We start from the raw sequence: 20,144 nt of genomic DNA on the forward strand, positions 1-20,144 counted from the left end.
GTGCTTCATATAAAGCTTTATTTACATAGAGACAAATGTACAGGCTTCTTAACATCCCACGGATTCTGTTAGCAAGCTGAGGATGCTTGTCAGCTCAAAGTGCATTCTTTTACAGTCACTGAGTTGGGCTCATTTATAAACACTGCGCAAATTTGCACCTGGGCAGTAGCCCATAGCAACCAATTAGTAATTAGCTTTTTTCCAGGCAGTGGTAAGTAGAACAATTAAAGCAAACATCTGATTGGTTTCCAGTGGGTTACTGCTTGGGTGCAAATTTGCCCAGTATTTATAAATAACCCCCATGAGTAAACCATTGTGCACTCAGGTGTTTGTAACAAATAAGCTATGGATATAAGCATGGGAATATACAAACTCTCTTCCTTTTAGTTTTCTCCTGGTGGAAAAATGTGATGCTAATCCCATTCCAGAATGTGTAAAGGGTAATTGAACAGAGCTAATTAAAATTATTAAATTAACATTTCTATAATAGTTACTGCTAAAGTTTTGTCTATACCTCTTAGCCCTTACCTTGCAGATCCTATACCTAGATAATTTATTCCTATGTAATGGTCAAAGACAGAAGAGGTACTTTCTGCAGAGGTTGGCTGCAGAGCTGACTAACTAGCTGAGCACTGCAGGAAAAAGGAAATATAAACACTGCACAATGCACCTTACCTTTGCACTTTCTTCTTCCATCCTTAAGGTACCCATACACTAAGATCTGCTCGCTTGGCGATGTCGCCAAGCGAGCGGATCTTTACCCGATATCCCCACCTACGGGTGGGTGATATTGGGTAGCAAGGGACTTAAAAAAAAAAAAAATGATCAGATTGTTTGGCCCTGGGGCCAAACGATCGGATTACATTTGAGCTTATGGGGCAGTCGGTTCGGGGACCGCATCAACGAGCCGATGCGGTCCCCGATCCGACTGGATTTTCTAACCTGGCCGATCGAGATCTGGCCAATTATAAAAGCCATGTGGCAGATAGTTTCACTGTAGGTGGTATGCCCTATGTTACACATCTGTAGAAGCCACTTCCATGTTTGCATCTATCATGCAACTAATTTGCCTGTAGATGAAATAGTAGCTAGCCTATAATATATGCCACCGTAGCTCTTGGCACGCTAGTATGTACATAACCTCTATGTGTATTGACTTGTCAAGGGTCAGTGTTAAGCAGGTACAACTGAAGGACAGATTAAACAAATAAAAATACTAAGATGTAAATGGATATTTACCATTACCCACAGCTTATTATAAGCTAATGCCCAATACAAGTTTCCCCTTAAAACTGTTTTTTTTTTTTTCTCATTATTGAATATCCTTACACTGGGTCCCCACAACCTTGAATTTGTGCCACCATGCGAGGTAGATAACCCTCTAAGAAGTGAAAGAATGTGGAGCTAAGGCCCTGGGGGTCAAATTTTGGTGTCAGATAAAGCTGCAAAGATTCTTTAACAGTCAGTTGAGCTGTAAGTATTAATTTCATCAGCGGCCCATCACATTTGTCCTCTTTTTCCAGAGCCAGTGCTTGAGACACAGCAATCTCCAGCTCTACACCATCGGCTTCCCCTTTCTGCTTGCGCCTCCTTTCCTTGCGCCTGCCTTCCCACACTCGGTGCCACACTAGCAACTCCCATTGTGCAGTGCCATTGTTAGAGTAGTCTATCTTTGTTTTGGAATCTTTATGTGCTTCCCCACACATTTCTTCTTCCATGGCAGATGTAGCTAGGTGATGATCCCAAATGCCTCTAGTAAATTCTAGTCTTCTCTTTTTACCATTGGTCATATCACTCATGCATGGCTCTGTCATTTCTCGTTTTCTCCTGGCTGATTCAGTCATCCCCTCCTCGGTTTTAAAGATGCTTTTTTGCTTGGAAGCTTCTTTAGTATTATTTTGCTCAGCTTTGCATGGCACCTCTTGTTCCCCTAATTCCCCCCCTACTTCATTCTTCTCTACTTTACACTGAGCCTTTGCGTGTTTTGTGCTTAATTCCAAAGCTTTCCCTTCTTGACAGCTGTCTTCTCTGCCTTCTTCCAGTGTACACAACAGTACATCCACAAAGACCTTACTCACAGCTGCATATGTTTTTTCAGGTGAAACACCTCCCAGAGGTATTGAGATTTCAGTTCCTCCTCTCCCAACACACTCTCTCTCAGTGGGTGGAGGTAAGAGAATTGGAGTGATCCCCCATGGATGGGAGGTAGAATGCAAGTTGTAATTGGGGGTACGGCAGATCCTGGCAGCAGCTGCACAGTGAGAGATGAAGCGGCGAGCTGCACGAGAGCTGACATTGCCACAGACATTGTGACTCAGTTCAAATGGATCTTGGATATTGAGTGGTCCCAAACGGAAACCTTCTGACCAGGCAGGTGGTGGAGAGGAGAATGGAAGTGGAATGGTCAAACCATTGCATGGACAGAGGATGAGCAGATGCAGGTCCAAAGAAGCGTAGAAAGAGAAGAACTCGGAGAGAAGAGAACCTAAGGATGAATAAAAGGGATGAGATAAATGATTGCATTATACAGGATTCTGCATATCATAAATCACACATATTGTAACAGATCATGGCATGATCATTTCTACCTGCACTAAATCATGAATACAACATAATTGTAAAATGAGCCTTTTACAGTCCCATTACAGCATTACCTCCTACCACCCGACTTTACACGAAAAGTCTTGTGCTCTGTATTTTGGTCTGATTCTCACACTAAAACCACTTCTGAGAATGGATGCTGTGTTTATCTGCATTTTCTAGACATCTGGTCTCAAGAATCTAGCACATGTAGACTATGTAAATACAATAGCACCAAATAAAGTGACACATACATTACATGCCTTCAACTTGTTTCTCAACACTGCTCTTTTCAATTCATTTTATTTTTCCAGTTCATTCCATGCTCCAGATTTGACTATTCTAATTAACTTGGCTCAACTGAGTCAACAAAGGGTTAACTTAAAGGAACAGTAACACCAAAAAATGAAAGTGTATAAAAATAATTAATATATACTATTGCTCTGCACTGTTAAAAGTTGTGTGTTTTCTTCATAAACACTACTACAGTTTATATAAATACCCTGCTGTGTAGCCATAGGGGGCAGCCATTTAAATTGAAAAAAGGAGAAAAGGCACAGGTTACTAAGCAGATAACAGATAAGTAGATTCCTATTGTATTCTACACAGTTTATCTGTTATCTTCTTATGTAACCTGTGCCTTTTCTCCTTTTTTCAATTTAAATGGCTGCCCCCATGGCTACACAGCAGGGTATTTATATAAACTGTAGTAGTGTTTATGAAGAAAACACACAACTTTTACCAGTGCAGGGCAACAGTACATTATATTTTAATTATTTTAAAACATTTTTATTTTTTAGTGTTACTGTTCCTTTAAGTACACAGAAAGTGCAAAGATATTAGGGTTGCTGACACTCTGAGCCTTTAAAAAGCTGCTGAGCCAAAAGCCGGCCTAGCTGTATAAAATTGTTTAAAACTGCTATTATATTAGAAACCACTTTCAATAGGAAATTAATGCAAATTGGAAAAGTACTCAGAGCACTACTCTTAGAGAAATTCATATTTTTAGGGTTTGTTCCACATTAAGTATATATTATCATAAATATATAAAAATGGGAATCTGGAATTTAAGATGGTCTGTTCAAAACATATTTAAACATAAAAAGTGATATATATATATACATATACATACATATATATATATATATATATATATATATATATATAAAATATATTAGTTGCATTACCATATTCAGTTTAGGCCAATGGCTGCAACAGAATATAGCCAATTACTTTGTGTCCCAGTTAATACACTGATGTTTGAATGACGCAATATAGGGATATAGAAGGTGAGTTTGAGATTACAAAGAGTCCCACATATATGCACTAATAATTTTCTACTCACTCAAACTCTGCTGATTGCCACTTTCTTTAACTTGTGCTGGATCTGACGGAAAGCTGCAGTCCCAGCCATCAATCACTTGAGGGACCTCATTAGCTAAGAGAACACAGAAAACAAACAAGTAAAAACATGTCTCCATTAATTGTGATTATAATTACAGCTAATTCTATATCTTGCCGAGCTGTAATTTCACTTGCAGGATGTCTCTGCCAGAGTGCTGCTTTACTCACCAGTTTCTTCTCTTAGATGAACTAATGTGGGAAGGACAGGAGGATTTCTTGTTTGCAGGAAAAAGAATACTAGGAGTGTCAAAGCATAATTATTCAGCAATGGTCCGCCCCCAAATGGATTACCTAAAGCGTGGATGCAATTTTAATAAATTAGCATCAGATCTGCTGGAGGTAAAATACTATTCAATTCCATATTTTACCCACTAGACACACATACAAGTTGATCTATTAATTGTCCTATCTGCATGTATCTGCTACAAATCTATATTCGCTATGCTGTTTCTTGCTGTGCCAGGAGTACTCGCTATTCCATGCCAGCTCCATACTCCTACTGTTTCCTCATTCCTAGCTGTAGAAAATGAATTCTCTTTGCTCTTACCTGCAAGCTGGTTAACTCTAGCCCAATATCTCACTGTGTACACAAGCTGCGGTACACGAGCGTCCAAATCAGAGCAGAGGCGCAAGAAGGATGAATTACGAAGAGCAAGCCTATGGTGGCAGAAAAAGCTTAGTTAAATTATGTGAAGTCTGGCCCATCAACATACACACTTCATAAATGCAGAAGCCCAATAAACATTGCATTGGAGATGCAAAAAAGGAAGTGGAAAAAAGTGTGGTACCAAAGATCCCAGTTTGGGAGACTATTCTTAGAGATACACTACACTAGTGATCACATCTGCCACTCCCACAGTCTGCCCTGCCTATAACCTAGGGCCATATAATATAGTTTCCAAATGAGACTTTATTTGATTAAGCCATTAGCCATCTACCTGCAATCTCATGAAAGGATATATAAACCCAAAAATAAAATGTTGCACCTTTTCAATTTAAATTTTGACAGGTTTTAAAGTTTTCAATGTAACTGCAACTGAAAGCAGTCAGTTTCTGCTCTGCATGTTTCTTCAGATATCTATTGATCAGCTGGCATCTGCTATAGGGAACCCAACAAGCTGCTGAGTGGATTGCCTCAGTTAATAAGTATAAAACAAACAAAAACTTGCCCAGAATTTGTGCTTATGTGCTAGAAGTTTTCCACAAAAACCACAGTATATGAAAAATATGCAATTTGTATTTGTTTCCTCCTGGGGGTAAAGAACAAAAATGGGTTGAAGGAACTATAGATTTTTTTATTATCAATAAAATGTCACAGGGGATTGCGATAAATACCTTCAGATTTATTTTTAAAGGAACAATCAGAATTTTGATCCCTGTGTGGCTTTATAGCTTTGCATGGAAAGGATAAATGCACATATTGAGGAAGATGCCAATCCTGGGCCTACTCCGACAGCATAGCTTTTCTATCCAGTTTCTGGGTATTCTAAACATTGTATTTGCCCCAAAACAAGGGGCCTTCAGCTAGTTAATCCTTTCTGAAAATAAGTCTAAAGGAAGGGGGGTTCCAAACCATCTTTGAAAAGTAAAGTTGAAGAGGCCCTGACCGCATGTATGCAGTTACGTATTCAGTACAGAGTTTATCCCCTGATCACATTCTTCTTGGGACAAAGGAATTACAATTTTGTCTATGCAGGTTCAGTAACTCTTTAGCAGCAATAATCCAGACCTTCAAGGTCGTTCACAGGAGCTCACCAACTTGGATTTTGTTAGGAGTATCAATGACACTACATGCTCAGTGTATTCTGGGCAGCTGTTGGAAGCTAAGCTTAGGGGTCATCACAAATTATCAAGCAAAAATGAAGTTTGCCTGTCATATAAGCTGATGCTACAGGGCTGGTTATTATTTTCTACAATTGTACAGTATCTACAATTTATACAGTGTAGTGTGTGTTGGCCCCTAAGCTCTCTGCTGCTCTCTCTGTCGGGGATTTCCCAGACCACGCTAGGGCAATCCACGCCTAAATAATTGATAATCATCATAATAAGCTAATTTTGTAATACTGTGGTCTTGAGAAAAGATGGAACGAAGACAAAAAAAGTAAATACTCCACATCTTGAATAAGAGAAAAGGGTGTCACCTGTTGTTTAGGGTGACATCTCCTCTTAGTCCAGATGTCTTGTGCTGGAAGTGTATAACAGGGCGACGGGCAGTGGGGACACTCTGGACTCCATGTACACCAGGCACACAGTGACGTAAGACTTTTCCTACCACTTCTAGAATCTCCTCACTGGAAAGACCTTTCAGAGAAAGACCTGGAGTGACATCCTGTAAAAAAGTGAATATGAAGTATAGATCTAAATATGTATAGACAACAGAATCCTGTCCCTGCAGCCACACTGTGCAACAGATGAAAAAAAGCAGGAAATTACAAATTTTTCTCCTGCAAAATACAGATTACAAGTACCTAACATTAGTTCCTAAACTCAAGGCCTTTTTTTTACTTGTGAAACCTACATCTATTATAAATAATTATAAATAAATGTCTACTAAATATTTCACCTGTGTTTGTGGGGAAAATCACATTTTATAGGCTCACAAGTAAAGATAAAGATTCTTACCTCGTCTTCATCGTTCTTGCTGTTTCCGATTTCCATTTCCTCTTCTTTCCTCTCTGTTTCGGGGTCTTCTATACTTACTTCCATGTCAGTGGAGCTCTCCTCTCGATTTTGTATCTCTTTCTCTGCCTTTCCCTCCACATTCTCTGCCTCATCATCTCCAAGATCCAAATATAAATCCAAGTCACAGCCACTAATCTCAAAGCCATTTACAGAAGAACCAAAGGGAAGAAGTTGGCATCCTGTTATAGTACAGTGAAAAAGAAGTGAAAAACACAGGCAAGCAATAATGGTAACATAACACACTCCCAGAAAGAATTTCTATGACACTTACCTGGGAAGAACTCTGTAAACGTTTCCTGTAGCAGTGAGAGCAGTAACTCTCGCAGGTGACTCTCATGATGAGATGGAGAACACAGAGAAACCAGTTTTTTTATTTGCTGCTCTACCTGGAAAAGGAGTTAGAAACCTTACTGCAAGATTTTTACCCCATGGTTCATAAGCCTAAAAGATATTACATGAAAAAAAGACCCCTTTTAATGAAAAGTAAAGGAATGTCCCTGCTCTACTTTTAAATATTGCCTAACTAATGATCCATACCCATTCTTTTTTCCATTTTTAACCCAGATACCTGTAGTGGAACATGTTCTTACATCAGCACAGTTCAGCAGTTCCTTGCTCAAAGCTTCAGGATCTGGAGGTTGCAATGTTCGGGGTGAGCCTCCCTTTTTCCTTTGAAACTCCTTCTTTTCTCGTGGTTTTACCCGCAAACGTTTTCCACTAAGCTTTATTTGAGGCTCTTCTAAGGCTGCACACATGCCATCCTTACTCTCAAACTCCACAATTGCATAAAGGCCCTGCAGGGAAACTAAGAGATAAATATAACACAACCAAGATTTTGAATTTTAAATTTTGCATTGCATTTCATTGTGACTGCTCGGGAGCTGTTTGCTAGGTCAGTTATATTGAATTGGCACCCAACATTTTATTTATATGGATGTGCACTCTCTGTCTTATTTACAAGCAAAGTTACAGAAGCCACCTGATTAACAGACATGTAAAGAACTATGCAAGGCCAACATCTGCTACATAAGGGGTCATTTTAGGAAACCCCTGGGCACAATTTCAAGAGCACTAAAGGGTGCATGAGTGGCCCTTTGTGCTCATCTACAGAGCACTTGCACCCAGGTGTGTTTTGCACTTTGCATGGAGCAACGGATCATAAGTCCAGTACTCCATGCAAACAGCAGTGCCAGAAGGTGATTCCCATTCTTGGCCTTACTGCCTCCTGCCACTCTGTACCTTGCATGTCTATGGGCAGATAGGAGGGATGCCTACGCGCCTCCACCCACCATTCACTAACACTTCGCTGAATAATGCAGACAGTGGTTTATTAGTGAAGAAAGCCACAGTTTCTGTGCTCCAATTTCACAATGCCCCATGCAGTGGGCAAAGTGTGCCCTTTTTTCCCTTTGCACACTGCGTGGGGCACTGTAAATGAGCCCTATTGTTTCAAGAATAAATTAAAAAGTTTCTTCAAATAAAATAATAGCTCTGAAGGGCATAGCTATGAAATAGTGTAACAAAATGAGAAGTTATACTAGGTAATATATTATAAGACTAGGTACTAGGAAGTCATTTCCTACCCGATCCTTATCCATCACTATGTTCCTGACAGGAGAAATTTTCTGAAAGACATCCCTCAGCTCCTCCTCAGATGTCTCACGTGGGAAATTACTGACATACACACTGCGCTCCTGCTGCTGATTGCGTTTGTCTCGCTCCTCACATAGCCGCACATGACGCCGGCCACTCAAGTGATCTGTTAAGCTTGGACCTAGAGAAATGAAGTCTCAGCTATTTAGGCTGCTGAAAAACTTTGCACAGCACAACTTTTAGCACAAACAGCAGTGAAAAAGGAGAGTAAGAACGAATGCCATTTGTTAGGGTGACCTTTACCAAACAGTAGCAGCAGATTATGGAATTTAAAGGGTTAGTTCAGCACTAATCACTAATTCTGAACAACTTTTAAATTGGTCTTTATTTTTTAATAGAGTTTTCTGCCTCTTTTCAGTTTACAATTGGGTCACTGAGTCCCGGCAGCCAAAAATCTGTTGCTCTGTGAGGGCTACAATTTTATTATTATTAGTTTTATTAATTATCATTCTGTTCAGTTCCTCTCCTAATCATATTCCAGTCTCTCATTTAAAACACTGCCTGGCTGCTAAGGTAATTTAGACTCAATCAGATATCTGTTGACGTTACATACTGGAGAGCTGCTGAACAAAAAGCAAAATAACCACAAAAAACACCACAAATAAAAACATAAAGACCAATTGCAAATTGTCTCAGGATGTGACGCTCTACATCAGACTAAAAGTTCATTTAAAGCAACTAACCCTTTCCAAGCAGGCTGTACTCTATCATGTCAGAGAGAAGCCACATGTGAAGTGGGTGATTAAAATCTTACAGATGTTATTCTGGTTATAATTGGAACATAATTCTACCACTTCAGATTGAGTTGCCTGCTTATTGGCCCCGAACTGTCCAGAGTGATAGTCTAGCCCACAAATATCTGATCAAGAGGGGCAAGTTTTTTGTTTTATATCCCTGTTGCATGCCCAGCTCAGCATTCAGAACCAGGACAGAAATGTAGGGGACCAGAGCCACCCTGGTCCCCAGGTCTAACACCTATAAAGGGCACCCATGTGGCCTGCTCATCTGCCTGTGGCCAAATAACATTAGCAAGTAGGCGACATGCACTGGGAGTTTACTACATAGGGACAATACACCCAAAGACTATGCCAGTGTGTGCCCTAAATGCCTTTCATTATATTTTGCTTAAAGTAGCCGTGTGTAGCCTGCATCTGTGTGAGGCGTGTGCCTGTAGCTGTGCAAAGCTTGGGTGCAAAGTCAGCCACATGTAAGTATGTTGCCCTTCCTTATTTACTGTTCTAAGCGCTGATAAATCAGCCCACCCATTCCTAACTAGTATTTTAGAGAATATAGTATAACTTTTGCGATATTATGTACACAAACACATTGTGTTCATGTGCCTAGGGCTTGATACACGTTTATACTTGTTTGCATGGAGGGGTATAAAGACCTTACTTTCACTGTAGGAAGGAGCAGAATGCTAAACAAAGCGCTAGTGTGGACTTTAAGCAGCGACTTTTGCAGCAGCTAAGCTACTACAGCGCCTGGGATGAGGATAAGCCAGCCAGGGCGCCACAGGTTGGCAATAGGAAAGTTTGCTAGGGAGAGAGGGAAAGGCGTATCCGAGCTACTATCTGCAATAACAGGAAAACCCACGGTTTGGGATGTTGACCCCGCACAGGAGGCACCGGAACCCTCCCCGCACAACGGACTGAACATCTTGCGGCAGCGGAACCACCGAAGAACTACTCTCCTCAGCCTCCATTTCACCATTAACCCGACACTTCCGGCGCAAAGCCAGTACGTCACAAATGGAAAGGAACGTTCCAGCGCGGGTAGGCGGGAGTTTCACCACTGAATATTCATACGCGCCTTCCTAATACATATTAATGAGTGGAAGAGACAAAGGAAGTGGTAGGTGAGGGGGCAGCGTGTGGTGGGGCCATAGGGCCTGGGGGAAGGGAGGGTTCTACCTATGTACTAATGCAACTCTAGCACATGTTATATATCCTTGCACCTAGCTATCTGGGGCTTCATTTCTCAAGATTCTATTTACAAGTCGATGTTACTGCTGCAGTTTTTTAGGAGCCTAATTGTCTATACTGACACGTACATTTAGGGCTGCCAACATGGGGTTGCTCCAGTCAGAGGCGCAATTCTGTGGGGGCGGGGTTTGGGTGAATCATGGGCGGGGCATTGTCATAATGGGTTGATCATGGAGTGGGGCCCAGGTAACTGGCGGGGTTGCCAACTGGCCATGAATGAGTGATGCTTGATGTCAATGCTATTAATAGGGAAGAAAGATAAATATATAAGAAGGCCCCATGGGGCTTGGTCTGAGTAGTATGGGGGCACCACAATTGCTGATGGCAATGTCTGGTTCTTTATAGTGTGATAGGAAAATAACACTGCCAACCCTTAAATATAATATAAGGCACACCTCCCAACATTTGAAAAACAAAAAGAGGGACAAGAAGATTTGGCGTGCGCAGCGTGGCAAATTTTTTTGACCACGCCCACTTTTGTGATCACGCCGCAATTAACACACCCCATTTTGTTCTTAAAATACTCCTTTTATATAGTTGAAATGGTGGGATCAGATGCAAATGTGCTATACCCTCATACTGTACTACCTAGGGAAAACAATATAGCAACTCCTACATATAAAATACAAATATAGAGAGAAGGCAGTCAGTTATGTATGTATGTATAACTTTATAAATAAAGCGCCACAAGGGTACGCAGTGCTGTACAATCTTACAATATACACAATTACACACAGGGAGGACAAATGTTATAATAAATATAAGTGAGATATAACTATCTACCAGTTTTGCCCCCCCACACAGGGGAGACAGTACCCCCCATACACAGTACCCCCCATACACAGTGCCCCCATACACAGAGCCCCCCAAACACAGTGCCCCCCAAACACAGTGCCCCTATACACAGAGCACCCCAAACACAGTGCCCCCAATACACAGTGCCCCCCCATACACAGTGCCCCCCCATACACAGAGCCCCCCCATACACAGTGCCCCCCAAACACAAAGCCCTCCAAACACAGAGCCCCCCATACACAGTGCCCCCCAATACACAGAGCCCCCCCATACACAGTGCCCCCATACACAGTGCCCCCCCATACACAGAGCCCCTCATACACAGAGCCCCTCATACACAGTGCCCCCCAATACACAGAGCCCCCCAATACACAGAGCCCCCCCATACACAGTGCCCCCCCCCATACACAGTGCCCCCCCATACACAGTGCCCCCCAATACACAGAGCCCCCCATACGCGCTCCGACTCCTTGCGTCATGTGACGTCATTACGCACAGGCGCAACCTTATAAAAGGGCCAGGGACCGCCAGAGAAGGAGCAGCATAAGAAGAGAAGCAGCGCAAGGAGTCGGAGCGCTCAGCTGAAGACCTTTCATCCTGCTGTCGCGGATCCTTCTATGAATGTCCCGCATTTCCGTAATCTATTACGAAAATGCGGGACATTCAGGGAACTATCCGGGACAGCGGGACGCGCTATAGAAAGCGGGACTGTCCCGCTTAAAGCGGGACAGTTGGGGGGTATGTATAAGGGACAGATAATAGGTGCCCGCATATAGGGCGCTCTATGTATAAAGTTATAGTTTTTGCAGAGGTCTTACAATTAACTGGGTTCAAGCCTCCCTATGTTTATTGATCAATAGAGATACATATATATATATGTACATACACATGGAGGGATTTTTAAAGCAACACTGACATGTAGAAACTTAAGCTTCCCAGGCCCACAGATACACTTAATGCAAAGGATGAGGATAATCCTCCCTGCTGAGTACATCTACGAAAATATTAATGGGGGGAATAAGTATGCTAAATAGTTGGCAGGACTAATTACTGTGAACCTTTCTGATAATCAGAAATAAGACAAAAGACTAGAATAAAAATTGGTCAAGGTAACAAAATGTAAAAAATTATACATCATCATATATACTGTCAACCAGTATGCTGTATTTGTTAATGAATATTAATACGTGAAATTTATCGGCTGGTTTGGAAATATATAAAGTAATAAAATTAATGCTAAACAATACAGTACATATATGGAAACCTGTTATCCAGAAGATTTAGAAGGCCATCTCCATAGAGTTCATTTTAAGCAAATAATACTCATTTTTATGAATGATTATCTTTTTCTTTGATAATAAAACAGTAGCTTCTACTTGATGGTAACTAAGCTGCAGGAATCCATATTGGTGGCAAACCAATCCTATTGGTTTTATTTAATGGTTAAATGTGTTTTAGCTTAAGGTATGGAGATCCAAATTACGGAGTACCTTACCAAGTGTAGCCGTACAAAAACAATCCAAATGCACTTACTGGCAACCAATCATACTTTCCTTTCAGTGTTTAACCTGCAGTTTGCTGAGAAATGCCAGTCAGTGATTGGTTCCTATGGGTTACTGCCCGTGAGCAAATTTGCCTGCTGTTTGTGAATGAGCCAAACTTCTCTTTGAATAAACAGCTGTGTAAAATAATTATATATAATCGCTTTTAGGGACGCAGCTCATTAGTATAATGGAATTGTTCTTACTCACTTAGGGGACTTTACATGAAATGGCTAAGAGTATTATTATTATAATTATGAACCTCACTTTCATTTCTAGACTCATGAAGACCCATCCTACACAGCATGGTGTCACATTTTTGTGTCCAGATATCTTGTTCAAAAATCCCTGGTATAATGTCTTCTTACATAATTTGATACTTCAGAATAAATGCATGAATCTGCATTCTGCTACTCGATGGTGCAGCAACATCAGCAGAAATTTCTACTTTAATCTACGGAAAACTATGATGCTGCATAGGCTCCAAAAACCAGCCCTCTCTGCATTCTTATCAAACCACTCTAGATACCATAAGAAGATCTGTAGAAATCCTTGCGGGATGGCACATGGGGTAATTTTGGGTGCTTTGCCCATTATGCCAATAGAAGGATAATCACCAGTCCCTGGATCAACTTGTGCTAAGCGCTATCTCCCATAACCCTGTATTCCCTCACTTGTACTAAGCGCTATCTCCCATAACCCTGTATTCCCTCACTTGTACTAAGCGCTATCTCCCATAACCCTGTATTCCCTCACTTGTACTAAGCGCTATCTCCCATAACCCTGTATTCCCTCACTTGTACTAAGCGCTATCTCCCCTACCCCTGTATTCCCTCACTTGTACTTAGCGCTATCTCCCATAACCCTGTATTCCCTCACTTGTACTTAGCGCTATCTCCCATAACCCTGTATTCCCTCACTTGTACTAAGCGCTATCTCCCATAACCCTGTATTCCCTCACTTGTACTTAGCGCTATCTCCCATAACCCTGTATTCCCTCACTTGTACTGAGAGCTATCTCCCATAACCCTGTATTCCCTCACTTGTACTAAGCGCTATCTCCCATAACCCTGTATTCCCTCACTTGTACTTAGCGCTATCTCCCATAACCCTGTATTCCCTCACTTGTACTTAGCGCTATCTCCCATAACCCTGTATTCCCTCACTTGTACTAAGCGCTATCTCCCATAACCCTGTATTCCCTCACTTGTACTTAGCGCTATCTCCCATAACCCTGTATTCCCTCACTTGTACTGAGAGCTATCTCCCATAACCCTGTATTCCCTCACTTGTACTAAGCGCTATCTCCCATAACCCTGTATTCCCTCACTTGTACTTAGCGCTATCTCCCATAACCCTGTATTCCCTCACTTGTACTTAGCGCTATCTCCCATAACCCTGTATTCCCTCACTTGTACTAAGCGCTATCTCCCATAACCCTGTATTCCCTCACTTGTACTTAGCGCTATCTCCCATAACCCTGTATTCCCTCACTTGTACTAAGCGCTATCTCCCCTACCCCTGTATTCCCTCACTTGTACTGAGAGCTATCTCCCCTACCCCTGTATTCCCTCACTTGTACTGAGAGCTATCTCCCCTACCCCTGTATTCCCTCACTTGTACTGAGAGCTATCCCCCCTACCCCTGTATTCCCTCACTTGTACTGAGAGCTATCTCCCCTACCCCTGTATTCCCTCACTTGTACTGAGAGATATCCCCCCTACCCCTGTATTCCCTCACTTGTACTGAGAGCTATCTCCCATAACCCTGTATTCCCTCACTTGTACTGAGAGCTATCTCACATAACCCTGTATTCCCTCACTTGTACTGAGAGCTATCTCCCATAACCCTGTATTCCCTCACTTGTACTGAGAGCTATCTCACATAACCCTGTATTCCCTCACTTGTACTGAGAGCTATCTCCCATACCCCTGTATTCCCTCACTTGTACTAAGCGCTATCTCCCATAACCCTGTATTCCCTCACTTGTACTAAGCGCTATCTCCCATAACCCTGTATTCCCTCACTTGTACTGAGAGCTATCCCCCATACCCCTGTATTCCCTCACTTGTACTGAGAGCTATCTCCCATACCCCTGTATTCCCTCACTTGTACTAAGCGCTATCTCCCATAACCCTGTATTCACTCACTTGTACTAAGCGCTATCTCCCATAACCCTGTATTCCCTCACTTGTACTAAGCGCTATCTCCCATAACCCTGTATTCCCTCACTTGTACTAAGCGCTATCTCCCATAACCCTGTATTCCCTCACTTGTACTTAGCGCTATCTCCCATAACCCTGTATTCCCTCACTTGTACTAAGCGCTATCTCCCCTACCCCTGTATTCCCTCACTTGTACTGAGAGCTATCTCCCCTACCCCTGTATTCCCTCACTTGTACTGAGAGCTATCTCCCCTACCCCTGTATTCCCTCACTTGTACTGAGAGCTATCCCCCCTACCCCTGTATTCCCTCACTTGTACTGAGAGCTATCTCCCCTACCCCTGTATTCCCTCACTTGTACTGAGAGATATCCCCCCTACCCCTGTATTCCCTCACTTGTACTGAGAGCTATCTCCCATAACCCTGTATTCCCTCACTTGTACTGAGAGCTATCTCACATAACCCTGTATTCCCTCACTTGTACTGAGAGCTATCTCCCATAACCCTGTATTCCCTCACTTGTACTGAGAGCTATCTCACATAACCCTGTATTCCCTCACTTGTACTGAGAGCTATCTCCCATACCCCTGTATTCCCTCACTTGTACTAAGCGCTATCTCCCATAACCCTGTATTCCCTCACTTGTACTAAGCGCTATCTCCCATAACCCTGTATTCCCTCACTTGTACTGAGAGCTATCCCCCATACCCCTGTATTCCCTCACTTGTACTGAGAGCTATCTCCCATACCCCTGTATTCCCTCACTTGTACTAAGCGCTATCTCCCATAACCCTGTATTCACTCACTTGTACTAAGCGCTATCTCCCATAACCCTGTATTCCCTCACTTGTACTAAGCGCTATCTCCCATAACCCTGTATTCCCTCACTTGTACTGAGAGCTATCCCCCATAACCCTGTATTCCCTCACTTGTACTGAGAGCTATCTCCCATAACCCTGTATTCCCTCACTTGTACTAAGCGCTATCTCCCATAACCCTGTATTCCCTCACTTGTACTAAGCGCTATCTCCCATAACCCTGTATTCCCTCACTTGTACTGAGAGCTATCCCCCATACCCCTGTATTCCCTCACTTGTACTGAGAGCTATCTCCCATAACCCTGTATTCCCTCACTTGTACTAAGCGCTATCTCCCATAACCCTGTATTCCCTCACTTGTACTAAGCGCTATCTCCCATAACCCTGTATTCCCTCACTTGTACTAAGCGCTATCTCCCATAACCCTGTATTCCCTCACTTGTACTGAGAGCTATCTCCCATAACCCTGTATTCCCTCACTTGTACTGAGAGCTATCTCCCATAACCCTGTATTCCCTCACTTGTACTGAGAGCTATCTCCCATAACCCTATATTCCCTCACTTGTACTAAGCGCTATCTCCCATAACCCTGTATTCCCTCACTTGCTAAAAAGCCATCCAACCCCTTCTTGAAGCTTTCCCCATAATAGAGACTTTCCATCCCCTTTACCAGCTTAGTTGCCCTTCTCTGGACCCTCTCTAACTCAATAATTTCCTGTTTAAACACTGGAGCCCAAAACTGCACAGCATATTCTAGATGTGGCCTTAACAGCAATCTGTTAAGTGGAAGAATAACACCCCCCTCCATATTTCAGACATATCCTTTCTCTGGTGTATGGTAAACCGATGCATTGTGGTTACCAACAACAATAGGAAAGTGTTAATAAAGTGAAATGAGTCCTTAATGTCCATATATGTTGCATTCTTCTTTATAATCCATAAGGTGTTTATATGCTGGCCGACAGATCATTTGTGATGATGATCATAGAGATTTGGGGAGTTTTGTGTATCAGGTGGTAATGATATTTTGAGTCATTCCAGCAGAATCTGTTTATATTAATATTCAGTATAATTTTAATTCCATAAATAGAAACCACTTTTAGGTTTAGATCATAAAATAATCTCTTTATTACTTTGCAGGCCAATGTTTCCTTTCCACATATTTGGCACCCCTTTCTGTGGCAGTGACAGATGGCTCTTCTTCTCCTTGCTCAGCGTGCTCATGTTCGCCGCCGCCGGCGCCCCCCTCAGGAGCGAGTTTTCCGTGCCCGTACTGAGTTTCTAAATCTACCAGAAGAGGTTATTATACAGCGTTACCGCCTGCATCCTGCACTTATCCGTGACTTGTGCCATCTCTTGGAACATGACCTGCAGCCATCAACTGGGCGCTCCCATGCTCTTCCTGTCTATGTTAAAGTCACTGCAGCCCTGGACTTCTACACATCTGGGACCTTTCAGACACCAGCTGGAGATGCTGCAGGCATCAGTCAGGCTAGTATGTCCAGGTGTGTGACACAGGTCACTGAAGCCATAGTACGACGGGCACACCGCTTTATCCGTTTTCCAAGAGGCCGCATACAACGTAGGGCAGCTGCCCGTGACTTTCACAGACTTCATGGCTTCCCGGGGGCAGTTGGAGCTGTTGGATGTACTCATGTGGCCCTGAAGCCACCTTCTGATCATGAGAGTCGCTATCGTAACCGCTGGCGATACCACTCAATGCACATGCAGGCTGTATGTGATGCCCGTGGGGCACTAACACATATTGTAGCTGAGTACCCTGGATCAGTATCTGAAGAGGACATACTAGTCCAGTCAAGTCTGGGACATATGTTCCAAAACCGAGGGCAAGATGATGACGACGCATGGCTTATAGGTAAGATGGCATACCTATAAGCCAGTAGGCATTTATCTATATCTATCTATCATCTGTGAGAAGAGGTAGGGTAATAGGATAGCAGACTATGGGTGTGAGACTCAGGTAGTGACACGACTACTGCTGTTCATGCTCAGTGCAGCACACTACTGTCTGGCAATGCTGGCTTTCCCTGGAGAATGTGTAAAGGAAGCATGCTGGATGTGAAGGCACAAGTTTGCTCCTGAAGGGGATTTGGGGCATAGGTCTCTGGTTGCAGAAACCTTTTTATTGGGAAATTAGCTGACAGGAGAGTTCTAAGTTCTAAGGCTGCAAGCACCATGTCTTTATCAGTGGCATGTTACACTCTGGCATTGAGGAAAGCACCTGCTGGGAAGAGCTATCTCAAAAAAAATAACAAGGCCTAAAGAAAATGTGAAATCTGGGACCTAAATAAAAGAGTGGTGCTAAAAATACAATAAGCAATGCCTTCTTTACAATGCCACACCTTTAAAGGGGAGTTAACTTTTAGTATGATGTAGAGAGTGATATTCTGAGACAGTTTGCAGTTGGTCTTTATTTTTTATTTGTGGTTTTTTAGTTATTTAATTTTTGTTCGGCACCTCTGCAGTTTGGAGTTTCAGTGGTTATCTGGTTGCTAGCGTCCAAATTACCTTATCAACTAGGGAGCAGTTTGAATCAGAGGCTGGTATATAAAAAGGAGAGGACCTGAATAAAAAAAGCAAGTTAAAAAAAAGTAACAATAAAAATAAAACTGTAACTTTATCAAGCAATAGTTTTTAGCTGCCGGGGTCAGTGACCCCCATTTGAAAGCTGCAAAGTGTTCAAAAACTATAACAAATACATAATGAAGACCAACTGAAAAGTTGGCTAGAATTAGCCAATCTATAACATACTAAAAGTTGACTAAAAGGAGAACAACCCCTTCAGGTCCTAATGAACACTGCATAATGCAGACTGCTGCAACATTAACCCCAGACTAGTAAGATCTCTGCAGAAAATGAATAGGCAACAGTGACCCTTGGTATCTCAAATACCCATGATTACAGTTGCACAATGCCTTATTCACCTCCTTCCCTTTAGCTGTTCTTGGCATATAAATTATTTACAAATGAAAAGAGGCCTGTGTGGCAGACGCACATGAGGCATATATAAACATAAATTGTGTAAGTTTGGGGACCCAATAATATTGCTAGGGGTCCAAAAACTAGTCAGTAGTAGTTCATGACGACAGTAACAATAATTAACGTGCTCAGTATTTTAATTGGGGGGGTCAGCGGTGGTTTATACCTAAGTTACGCATGTTTCTTTGAAAGTAATGAAAGTTTTTGCATAAGTGTAGGGGCCCAATGAAGTGCTGTGGGGCCCGATAACCAGTCATTTCCCTGCTGGAATGTTCATGTAGGAGACGTATAATTTAGTAAATGTATCCCAATATAAACAGTGTATGTTACTCTATAATAAGCAGTACATAAAGTAGAATTTTCTTTAAGTTGATCATTTATTGGATGTCAGTGGAGTTTGTCCCGGCAAAGCTTCTCTGCATTGTATTTTGCTTCATATACAAGTGACTTAAGTTTCTAGGCAAGAGTTGTAGTGTTCTAGGCAGTTTTTGTGGAAGTTACATAAATTGCATATGTTTTGGCATAACTTTATACGTGACACGCAATTAATGTAACTTTCGCTATGCTATCGGGCACCCTTATGGAAGTAGATTTCACGGAGCCTGGCACATCTGTAACCCCCTCTCCCCCCACTAATGGTTGCCCTGGTTTCAGGTGTTTATCTAGAGGGCAAGTTAAAAGAATACTGAGAGGGATGGATTCATTGTTGTCTGCAACCTTTTCTACAGTATATTAATACCATCTAAAGCAGGGGTGTCAAACTCAATCAAATAAGGGGGCCGAAATCTAAAACACAGGCTAAGTCTCGGGCCAATTTTTTTATTAATATACTTAGTAAGATACTAAGGGGTATATTTATCACAATGTGTAAAAAGTGGAGTAAGAAATTACCGGTGATGTTGCTCATAGCAGCCAATTGATGCTTTGCTGCCATTGAAATCTGATTACTGATTGGATGCCTTGGGCAACATTACTGGTAATGCTTCACTCCACTTTTTACACAGCATGATAAATATACCCCTTAGTCTTAGTTACTATGTGAGGAAAATGGAAATTGATCAGGCTGGATGGTCAGACACACTCACCAAGGGCCACATAAAACAGCCAGATGGGCCGGATTTGGCCCCCGGGCCTTGTGTTTGACATATATGATCTAAAGGGTTCTCCTAATAAACAGCACAAGCTTTTGGGGGTAACCCCTTCTTCAGGTATTGCACCTGAAGAAGGGGTTACCCACGAAAGCTTGTGCTGTTTGTTAATTTCTGCAAATAAATAAAGGCATTGCCGACACACTGATGTGCTTCTTCCCCTTTGCAAAGATACATGTAAAAAAGGCTTTGGAGCGGCTGTGGAAGTCCAGCACCCTTTGAGAACATGTGTGTAAGTGGTGTGCTGAAGATTTTACTTTATGTTGATTCTCCTAATAAACATTAGAAAGTTATGGGGTTGAGCTAAAAATATACATAAAAGCAGGTATCTGCAGTCTGTACATAAATCCTTACACGCCCGACTCCTCAGTTTG

At 42.2% G+C, this 20,144-nt stretch overlaps 2 protein-coding genes across 3 annotated transcripts in view; one reads left to right on the forward strand and one right to left on the reverse strand.

The window, feature by feature from the left end:
• Positions 1 to 10,100, reverse strand: tut1 (terminal uridylyl transferase 1, U6 snRNA-specific). 2 transcript variants are annotated; one of them, XM_002941456.5, is made up of 10 exons: positions 9,916 to 10,100; positions 8,250 to 8,440; positions 7,257 to 7,460; positions 6,938 to 7,052; positions 6,607 to 6,845; positions 6,126 to 6,313; positions 4,532 to 4,641; positions 4,153 to 4,275; positions 3,926 to 4,018; positions 1 to 2,485 (listed from the first exon to the last, which is right to left on the reverse strand). In XM_002941456.5, the coding sequence occupies exons 1-10, from the start codon at positions 10,022 to 10,024 to the stop codon at positions 1,326 to 1,328; spliced, it is 2,532 nt and encodes an 843-aa protein (XP_002941502.3). In that variant the 5' UTR covers positions 10,025 to 10,100; the 3' UTR covers positions 1 to 1,325. The 2 variants fall into 2 exon arrangements, with proteins under 2 accessions (XP_002941502.3, XP_012809044.2); XM_012953590.3 differs by lacking the exon at positions 9,916 to 10,100 and having other exon boundaries at positions 7,257 to 7,471; positions 8,250 to 8,339.
• LOC100487906 (putative nuclease HARBI1) overlaps positions 10,092 to 20,144 on the forward strand; it is a 12,511-nt gene continuing 2,458 nt past the window's right edge. Inside the window, exons 1-2 of the mRNA XM_018093443.2 lie at positions 10,092 to 10,173; positions 16,763 to 17,498. Coding sequence (XP_017948932.2) covers positions 16,814 to 17,498 — 685 coding nt within the window. The 5' untranslated portion in view covers positions 10,092 to 10,173; positions 16,763 to 16,813. The remainder of the gene's footprint in view (positions 10,174 to 16,762; positions 17,499 to 20,144) is intronic.

Source organism: Xenopus tropicalis, chromosome 4 (genome assembly GCF_000004195.4).
Source record: "Xenopus tropicalis strain Nigerian chromosome 4, UCB_Xtro_10.0, whole genome shotgun sequence".
NCBI classification, from domain to species: Eukaryota; Metazoa; Chordata; class Amphibia; order Anura; family Pipidae; genus Xenopus; species Xenopus tropicalis.